Source organism: Diabrotica undecimpunctata, chromosome 5 (assembly GCF_040954645.1).
Source record: "Diabrotica undecimpunctata isolate CICGRU chromosome 5, icDiaUnde3, whole genome shotgun sequence".
Taxonomy (NCBI): Eukaryota; Metazoa; Arthropoda; class Insecta; order Coleoptera; family Chrysomelidae; genus Diabrotica; species Diabrotica undecimpunctata.
In genome coordinates, this window is record NC_092807.1 from 92842626 (window position 1) to 92853603 (window position 10978).

At 30.6% G+C, this 10978-nt stretch overlaps 1 protein-coding gene across 1 annotated transcript; it reads right to left on the minus strand.

Moving 5' to 3' along the window:
- Window positions 1–266: 266 nt before the first annotated feature.
- LOC140440689 (uncharacterized) lies at window positions 267–9000 on the minus strand. The gene is made up of 5 exons (XM_072531048.1): window positions 8888–9000; window positions 8191–8335; window positions 4946–5143; window positions 2774–2888; window positions 267–518 (listed from the first exon to the last, which is right to left on the minus strand). The coding sequence occupies exons 1-5, from the start codon at window positions 8937–8939 to the stop codon at window positions 330–332; spliced, it is 699 nt and encodes a 232-aa protein (XP_072387149.1). The 5' UTR covers window positions 8940–9000; the 3' UTR covers window positions 267–329.
- Window positions 9001–10978: the final 1978 nt, after the last annotated feature.

The window sequence follows — 10978 nt, forward strand, 5'->3', positions numbered from 1 at the left end:
TTACTATTTATTTGCAAAAGTTCAACCCTAAATATTCAACATCTTGCTTTTACTGCACTTACTGAGTAGTATAGATCAACAAAAGCCCGAAAAAACTTATTTCTTTGATAAAAGTAAACGATGGGTAGGGATGGGGATGAGGATAATAGTACAGCTGACAATAGTTCTCAATAAATTTGACTTAACGTTGAAACATACTTATGAAAGTTACGCTATATATTCCTGTTACGCTATAGCAATAGCGATTACGATAAAATAAACTATAATAAATTTAAAAAAGTATTTTATTTCAAGAAAAGTACAAGCTATTACGTTTAAAACATCTGTATTTATTTATCATAACACCAGTGTACCAATTCCCAAATCTTTCCAGTGCTCCACCAGATTGTGTTAAGTCTCATTTTGATGAATTCACCAACGGTGTTACCGATCAATCCTGTATTCAGGGCTGTAATGATACCTGTACCCAAAGTTGCTTCAACGGGCTGGTTCCAAATACCAAGACCTTCTACTTTTGTCTGAAAAATATCAGTAGATAGATTAAGTAACGTTCAATTTAGTTAATCAGATTTGTGGTGATGCTAGTATGTATTATTCGATAAGCTGAATTATACCGTGACTATAATGAAAATGAAATAAACGTCAGAGCTTTTCAACCTTGCAATTTTTTCAGATCTTACAATCTTAAAAAAAAAAGTTAAATTTAACATTCGGGTTAATAGAGATATCTCGATAATATCTTCTCAATTATTGATAGTACAACAAAACCTGTGGACCTTACTCACATCTGACCACAGTAATATTTCAGACAACTTACTTATCCACAAATTGTGCAACTAAAGGTTGTCGAATACCACTAACAGAAGATGGTACCTTCAATGTAAACTAAGTTTTGCTGAATTTTAATTTTAATTTTGTATGTAATGATAATTTGGATATTGGTTTAAAAATCAAAATGCTGATTGATGTGTTATTAAATTTTATAAATATCTCGTCAGAAATATCGAAATTGTTGAGTAAAAATAAAACAGGTAAAAAGTGATCTAGTTGAGTGACACTTTGAGAGAAATACGTAAGGGTCGTCAGCTTATAATAGCAATAAATAAAATAAAACTAATTCAAACGATAAGTTTATAAAAAAATCTGGAAACTCGCAACAAGCTATGAGGAAACATAATGGTATTGGACTTGAAGATAATCCTACTGAGATTTATTCTTAACTAACGGCAGATAGTTTTAATTACCACTTCTGCTCTACTGCTGAAAAAGTAATGCATGAACCTAAGGTTTCTCAGCTAATTCATAATAAAAATATGAAGTATATATCACATAAAAATATTCCGTTGTGTGTGCTGTTGGTTTCTTTTGACTGTGGACTTAATCCATTAGCCGAACTAAAATTACTCTTATAATTATATCTCTTATACTCTTTATATTTATCTTTTCTTTTTTATCCAGTGAACGTTAGTGACGTTTATTTAGCTATTTCAGAAATAAAAAATAGTAACAGCAAAGATCGTTATGGATTTAACACAATAATTATTAAAACTATTATAGGTTTTATTTCTTAAACTCCAATAATTTTAATAAATCTATCAATATCTTGTAATACTTATCCTTTATAAGTTTTTAAAACTGCAAAGGTAATCCTCTGTTTAAAAATAAAGGCTTTACTGATCAAAACGTTCTCTTATCAAAACGTTATGATCGAATTTTAAAATATTTTGGAAGGGTTTGAAAAATATCTGGACACTCTTGAATCATTTTTAGATCTCACTATGCATATTATTGTGCCACACATAGTATTCTACTAAGAAAACTTCTATATTATAATTTTTATAGTAATATTATTCGACTAATTGATTCGTATGTGTCAAATCGTGATCAGTATATTCACGTCAATCAATGTAATTCTCAAAAACAATTTTTGATATATGGTATTTCTTAAGGTTCGGTTTTGGATCCGATATTATTCCTCATTTATATTAATGACCTGATAAACTCTTAAAATGATAGGGTTAATAATGTTCCATTTGCTGATAATACTGCTTTCTATGTAAGCTATCACCCTTCTGAATTTGACACTCTTGATTGCCAAAAATCTGACAAAAACTTATTCAAAACTAATCGTCTCTCTTTAAACAACTCTACGTCACAAAGTGTTATTTTCACTTTAAGAAATAGGACACAGTACTCGACCACACTGTGCAACTGAGGCGAAGTTTCTGGGGGTACACTTGGATGCAAGACTAACTGGGAATAACATATAGTTAATTTATCGAAAAAGCTTTCCCGAAAACTTTTTATTTTTAGGATTCTTGTATAAGTGACTTCCAAGGAAACTATTTTAACAGCTTATTATAGTAACTTTTATTCTTATCTAATTTATGATATTATCTCCTATGGTCACTCTTGTTATATTAATAGAGTGTTTGAACAACAAAAAAGAAATTTTCAAATTGTTGCCTTGTATATATTTTATAATTAAAAGTGGATTTGGATAAATTTGTTGATTTTGGATATATTAGTGTTTTCTCAAGTCTTGCAATTGAAGAAAAATCTTTGAAGAAGAAATCTTGCTATTGAAGAAAAATGTTTAGGGCCGTTTAGTATAACAGAGATCTCGTTAACGGCGACTCATCATAAATTTATTTCAAATATTACTGTTATTTCCAGTTTTATGTTTATACAGCAGGTCGCTTACCATATTGTGAGATCTATTTAAAAACTTACGATAGGGAAACGTATCGTAATAAAATTATTTTAAACTTACATCAAGATGTTCTACGGTCCATTTAATTTGGGCATCGTTGACGGCTTGTGTGAGGTTGAAATATGGTTTTGTTACGTTGATCCTTCCTTTCCAATGGGAATTGGTCCATTCAAATCTAAAAATTGTTGACGCTATTAAAAATTATGTTGATTAAGTTGGTCAAATATTAAAAAACAACAAACAGTATTGTTTTTTGCTAGAACATAGCTAATTTCTTAGCAGCCTTACAGCAGAAATGCCCTACAAAAGATCAAGCGATAATTTTCAATGCTATCAATAACACCTACTTTCTTGATTATTTGAATCCTGTTTATCCGTAGAAAAAGTTATTATAGAAAAATTATCTCTCCCATCGAAATGCTAATGCAAATACTAAATTATTTACTCCCCTACTCATAGCTCACAAAATTCAAAACCAAAGTCTTGAAAAAGAGTTTAAATGCATACCTTATTCGTACTCATTAGACAAACCTGCGGGACATTGTTTCTCCCGACTTAAGAATAAATTGCAACAATACCTAAGTAATGACATTACAGGCAGTGAGTTATTCTCCCTCGACGAATAATTTTTAGCTGTACTACAATGAAGTATTGATAAACTATTCCATTGGTTACCTTTGCTACAAATCAGTCAATCAAAATACTTCTCAGAAATAATATGCTTGCTTCTAATAAACTAACCTTTAGACAAATCATCAGTTCTTAATGTTTCTTTCTGTGATCCTAACTTAACCATATATTAGGAATGGTAAGTATATACATATGGAAGTAATTACTTCCTGGTAGCTATAACGAATCTCAACCATATGAAATAATATCTACTAAAAATAATGAAATAATATTTACTGCAAAATGAAAAACAAACAGAAGATTAGGATGCATTTTCTCAATATATTGATATCATGGCTCAAATAATATTGATGAAACCATAAATCATTAAATGACAGAATCTTAGAAGGATATGTATTACACATTAGTAAAATCAAACAAGACACTACTACCATGGCACGGAGACACTAGTACCGTGGCTGTCTAAAGAATGCGAAGAGGTCATAAAAAAACAGTAAATATACCTTTATTAACTGTAAAAAGGACAGGACACCACAAATAAAATTAATATTAAAAAATTTAGGGCAACAGCGCAACTGACTATAACACAAGCTAAAAGAAATTCATAGCAAAAGTTTGTATCGGAAATAAATAACACAACTAATTCTAAGAAAGTTTGACAAAAAATCAGAAAAAATTGTGGTACTGCGCAAAGAACTTTTATCAAGCACTTAAAGGACAAAATAAAATTATATCCACAGATGAAGATATTGCAAACGTTTTAGCGGATTGTATAAAAGTCTCTTTTACTACAAAAATCCCCGAGTAGACACTTTACACTCATTATCTAAAACCCAAAGGTACTCTTCTTAATAATTAATATCCTAATGAAGCAATTAATACCCGTCTTAAACTTCATGAACTTAATAGAGCATTTAAAATCTTACAGATTCTTGCCCTGGACCCGAATGATATCCATATTTCTAAAACATCTTCTTGGATCAGCTAAATATCATTTACTTGATACATTTAATTTCATATTTAACATAAACTAATTCCTACGTCTATTTAAAAGACAAAAAATCACAATACAATGTGGAATCATACTATTCAACATCAATTATAACAGAACAGGAAACACAGAAAACAGAAATAAAGACACATTCGTTAATATTAGATTAGCGTGGATATTAGAAAAGAATAGATTACTGATTTCTGAGCAAAATATATTTAAACAGCATCGATCAACGGCTGATATCATCCTTGAACTCTAAAGCTATGTATTGGAATCGTTTTCAACCAACAGAAAAAGCACTGCGATATTATTTGACTTAAAACATCCCTTTAATACTGTTAGGAAACACAGCATTCTAAAAACGTTGTATGAGTGGAACATCCGGGAAAACTGTTTAATGTTCACTAACAATTTTTTAACAAATAGGACTTTTCGATTGAGAGTCTCGAATTCTTATAATTATGTATTGTGTAATGTTTAAATAATTACAGTGCAAATTGAAAATGGCAAATTGTTGGAACGGTTAAGCAATAATGTGTTTTATTTATAACACACCGCCACACCTAGGAATTAAAAAGGTTCTATTGATATATATTATTTTTACTTACTGAATGTCTCCATTATAGTGCTGTTCCAAGAACAATTCTTTGATTGTAACATTGAAGTATCCAGAGATGTTCATCCATTTCCACGAGAGATCAAAGTCAAATACTGCATATGGGTCGGAATCATCGTTCAATTGTGTTGCAGTCAAATTCCATTGCGGGAGACCATCCCAAATGAAATCGTGGAAATCGAATGAGGCACTAAATAAAATTTTAGAGTATTAGTAAAATTTTATTGACCTAGCAAACTTTAAAAGAGGTGGATTTAAATTCGGGATAAACATATTGTTCACTTTCTCACCTTTTTTAGAATAAGTATTTACATTTAAAAATAAAAATAAGTAACAATTAATAAATACTGAAAAACGATATCGTAAAGTAACGTAAACATATCGTAACAAGAACCACAAACTAGCTCAATATTTGTCGAGCAAAGTGTTCAACCGGTGCATCCTTCTTATCATGACATATGGTGTCAAACCTGGACCCTAACCAAGACAGATATGAACAAACTAGCTTCAATACAAAGAGAAATGTTAGGCATACGACTGTGAGATATAAACAGAAACGATTGGATAAAATTCAAAACAAAAGTCGAGGATATCACAACAAAAATTCCCAAACTCAAATGTAATTACTATTTTAATTAAAAATAAGCCACAATTTAAGTTTAAATGAGTTTATTTTGGCGTATTCCCAATTAAAATATTAATTGCTTTTGATGCCACAAGAAAATAGCTTCAGAACAAAATTCAAATGTACCTTCGCAGGCCGCACTGCTAGACAAAAAGAACAACGTCGGAATGCCACAATAGGCATCAAAAAAATGGCCGGAACAAATTGGAAGTATGTTGCTTAAGATGGAGATCGATGAAAGGATTTGGGAGAGGCCTATGTTCAAAAATGGACGATAGAAGGCTAAGAAGGAGAAGAAGAAATTATAGTAGCAACTTAAAATATATTAATCATTAAATAATTATAGAATATCCATGTGCTCTAAATAATAATAGAATTTTGAATATTATAGAATTAAAAAACTTGGCAGATGAGATAGATGATTAAGATAGTTATAACGAAGAAACTATACACAAAATGTGAAAAAACTTTAAATACGTAATAATTATAACTGCACACTAAACTATTAGGATTAAAAAAACAGAAAATAGATAATCCGACTAACACTGCAGCTGATAAAAAAAGGAAATAATTAAAGAAAAAATGACACAAAAAAATTATTTCAAGAGGAAAAATTACTAGGTAAAATACAACCAAAAATGTAAAGAAATAAAAATGCAATCCAAAAAAAAGAACTATGTAGATGAAATACCAACAATTTTCAAAATGGCTGCCAGAAAAATGACCCAAAGAAACAATACTCCATTATAAGGAACTTGTCAGGGAAAATTGTCCTAAAAAATAGTTAACAAATCAATGATAAACTAAGAAATATAATTAAATTATAACAGGAAAATAAAAAACCAAAGATTAAACGTAAGTACAGGTGAAAATAATAGAAAAAGTAATCCAAGATACAAATTAGTAGATTTAATCAAAGTCGACAAAAATAAGTCAGTCAAAACTCTAAGAAAATTATTCAGTCCCAGTCACATTCTCTGAGATCTCTATCAATCCTAGCATTTCCTATGTATGTTGCCCATTTAACAGTTTTTTCTCTTTGTATTGTTCCCGGCGAATCCCAGTTCAATATTTTTGTCGGTAACCTGTGCTGTACTACTGCAGTGCTCTGTTTTCCAACTTTTTTGTCATCGATCATTCTACTTCCGTTTTGTTCCATATTTCCTCTGTTCTTATTTTATCATCTTTGGTGATTTGTACATATCTCATAAAGTCCAGTTTAACTGTTCTTATTTTATTTTGATGTTGTAATTTTGGTAGTATTTTAGGTAATTTTGATCAATCTGCTCTGAAAGATCATTTTTTTGTTTTCTTTCGTTAGAGTATTGTTTTATGTCATTTCATAGATTATTCGTTGCTTGTTTTCCCCGTGCTACTATTTATTCATCTTGAAAAAGAGTATGATAGAGTTTTTCGAGAGATTCTGTGTTTGCTCTTAATAAAAAATGAGTTTACGGCACATATGTGATAATTTTGAGACATATATATGAGGGAGTAACGAGTGTCAAGACAGATGTGAGGGAAATTGATAAATTTCATGTGATTACACCAGGTACTTAGTCCTTATATATTCTTATTGTGTTTGATCAGATAACAGCGAAAGTGCGAAATTCCTGGGTGCTTAATGCTGATGATGTAGTGTTAATAGGAAATACTGAAGGTAGGAAAAATACAGTATTATTAATCTTCATTTAAAGATGGAGTTACTACAAATAAAAAACTTTAGATGTTGAAATGATTGTGTAAAGTAATAACTTAATGCATCTAGAATCGGTATTACGTAAGTAATGGGGACATACATAGGGATCCAAACAGTAGAATTACAACTGGCAAATGCAACACTGTTGTGTGACAAGATTCCAATACAACTGAAAAAATAATTATAAAACTGCCATTAGACCAGCTGTAATGTACGAAAATAAATTTTGGGGAGTTAAAAAAAAGAGGAAGTGTTAGATGGGTGAGTGAAGTAACAAAAAAGAGTAAAATTAAGAATGTGTATAATAAGGAAAGTCTAGAGGTGGCACTAATTGATGTGTATGAGAAAGCCTAGGTTAAAATGATTAAAGGGTGTCAACATCGAGACGTTAGTCGCCTAATATAAAGAACTGCTGATTTCCAAGTTCCTGAAAGGAGTAGGAGGGGAAAATCAAAGAAGACCTGAGAAGACCAGATAGGATATGTCTCTTAAGGGGATTGATATTTGTATGGCCTAAGATAACGGCAATAACGTAGTTCTTGGCTTGATCAAAATGGATTGGGCATATACTAAGAAAACATAAATCTAACATAGCTGGACAGATACCGCAGTACCAGTCTGACAAAAAACGAAAAAAAAACCGAATAAAGCTGGAAAAGGATCACAACAAGAAAAGATGAATGAGTTGGATTAATTTGTTAAAAAATCTAACAAAAAATAGCAAAAACAACAATCATTGATTACGAGGGACGTCATCAGATTGTGAGAGATTTTTTAAGAGCGCAATTTCTGCATAAAGGAAACTACGTGTTTATTTACTATGTATGTACTGAAAGATTGTATACCTAGATTTTTAATTATTAATAACTTAATGAATTAAAACTGGATTTTCTGTAAAAAAAAAACCTAGTACCTTGCCACTCCTATATCTCCACTCCACGAAAAGTTGCGGGTGATATAAACGGGACTGTGACTTGGAATATCCAGTTCTGGAACTCCGTTCGTGATAGCTCTTTTAGCACAAGACATGATCCTAAGACCCGCGTCCAAGTCAGAAGCTGCAAAAAAGTTATGTTTTAAAATTTTTTATAATAAATGTCGCTCATTAATTTTTAAAGTTTATAAAGAACAATGAAATCGTAAGTTAAAAAGAAATTTATTAATATGGAACTTATCTGTAGTAAATAATATAAAAACTAGAGAGGTGATAATTAAAAAGAATATTAGCTGGAAAAGGGGAGATGTATAGAACTCACATAGATTTAAAAAAGTATACAGTAGTTTATTATATAATAAATAAGGAATCGTTAAATATACAACACGCAAAACAAAAATTTGGAAAGTTAAGGTATTAAAACTCAAAAAAATTAAAAATAAAGGCCAAATTTAAACAAAAAACGGGAATATAAATATAAAACTGGAGACATAAGACGAAATTAGTAAATAAAAAATAATAAAACATTTAAAAAAAATGAAAAATAAGAGGGCACCCAAAAGAGATATCTAAAAATTATACAATGAATACTACAGTGCCAAATGGATATTAGAGGTCAAATTAAGATTTAAGAAGTAAGAAGTTAAGAAGGACAATAAACAAAATAAAAATTTACCTTCGGCCACAAAGGCCATAGCAACAACAGCCAATAGTTTTAATGCAATCATGATTTTGCTTTCACAACTGGAGAAACGCTTAATTAAGGCGATACTACTAAATATATCAATATATATAGCAGAGGGATTTTTTATTTAATGCAATAATCAAACTACTCGACCTTTATGAAAATAGTTTTTTATTTTAAAACCACTTAAAAGTGTGTCGTTTTATTTCATGATCTACTGGATATGTGATAGAGGATAAGTGTCTAATTTTTATTTTTTTTTTTTAAAGCTGAACATGAACTAAACATGAACAGTTGTTATTGTTCATGTGATCATATTCTTGTGAAGTTTTGAGGTCTTTCTGTATTATTTGTCTTTGGTATTATCTTCTTCTCTTCTCTTTATTTCTTGTATATGCATTTTAGGCGTCAAAAGTGTTTTTTTGTTTTTGTTCTATTTATTATCTATTGTTCTTGAGCTAATGAAGAAAAAAGAAATTTTGCTATTTACAAGCAAAAAATATTTTGCTACTCTGACATCAAATCCAGATTACACTGCTCAGTCTGTAAATATCCCAACCACGGAAAAACTTCTAATTCAGCTGCCTTCTCCTTAACAAAACGAACAACTGAACAGGTATGTCTTCAGCTATTCCAGAAGTACTATTACTTTCTCTCTTCTCAAAAAAGTCCATTATAAACAATATCAAATCCCGCTCTTCTCCCTTTATAATCAACAGCCTGCAGTTCAAACAGCTCCTAGAAAATACACAGGGATCAAGGATTATTCTTAGAATTGCTGAAGACTTTACACAATATATTCCAAACTTAACAGAAATGTTAGAAGAACTTTATTTCCACGTAAACACTAAGATTTTAAAAACTTGCATAAGCCTAAAAACAAATTATTACGACAATCTGAAGAATTAAGTGATACCCAATCTGACATCTCAAACCAATCGCAAGACAGAAAATAATTATGGAATCTTTACTGTCTTTTTCATTTTATTCGGATTTACTCTGTATGAGTACAAGAAACCAATTCGCTAACGATTTCTGCTTAGTTGAGGAGACATGTCGTGGAATGCAAATTTTAGATTCCCCATGTCTCTATTAACATCTTTATTAACGTCTGTTATACCTTGCATTTATAGAAGGTTCAGATTAAAGCAGAAATCTGAATTGTGTTTCGAAACTATTTTACGGATTTAATATCAGATGTCGCTATTACGTCCGTTTCGAAGCCATTTTATCGTTGCTTCCCAAAGACAGAAAAGATCTATTTTTCACGTTTTGAACGCCTATGAATAACTGTTCTGATGAGCTTTATTAAAGCGAAATACGTATAAACAGATACATAGACGATTTGTACGTGAAATGGAATCTTTACTGTCTTTTTCATTTCAGAAAATAATTACTTCAAAGCAATTTCGAACTCCAACTTTACTCAGTCATTTGGTAACATTCCAGTCATTACTCCAATGAAACTTAAAAATATGCTACAACATCTCATAGCTCTTCACTATCTGGACATATTATGTTTACTCACTTTCGGAACTCAAATGTTCACAAAATGAGAGGCTATAGTAAATTCTTTAACAACCGAAACGTTCAAATTGCAAGTGGTGGCATAGCAACTTACGTCTAAAAACAACTTAAAATATAATAAATAAATTGGGGCTCTAGGAAAAAGGAGGCAAGGGTACGAATTTTATCAAACTTATTTAACTCTATAAACATAAATCTACTGATTGATGGCAACAATACAAGATTCAACATCTTCTTCTTCTTGTAGTGCCAATCCGTTTCAGATGTTAGCGACTTCATGGCAATCTGTAGTTTGCAAACTACAGAAAGTTGCAAACTCTGAAAAAAAAATATGATTATTGTGTTGAACCACGTACGTAGATTTTTCAGCCAGGAAATTTTTCACCTTCCTGGTCTTCGTTTTCCTTTTACTTTTCCTTGAAGAATTAAATGCAGCTACCTATAGCCTTTGCTGTTCCTCATAATGTGACCGAGGTATTCAATTTTGGCAGTTTTTATTGTGGTTTTTTTTTTCTTCTTGCGTTCTTAATAAAACGTCCTGGATAGTAACATGGT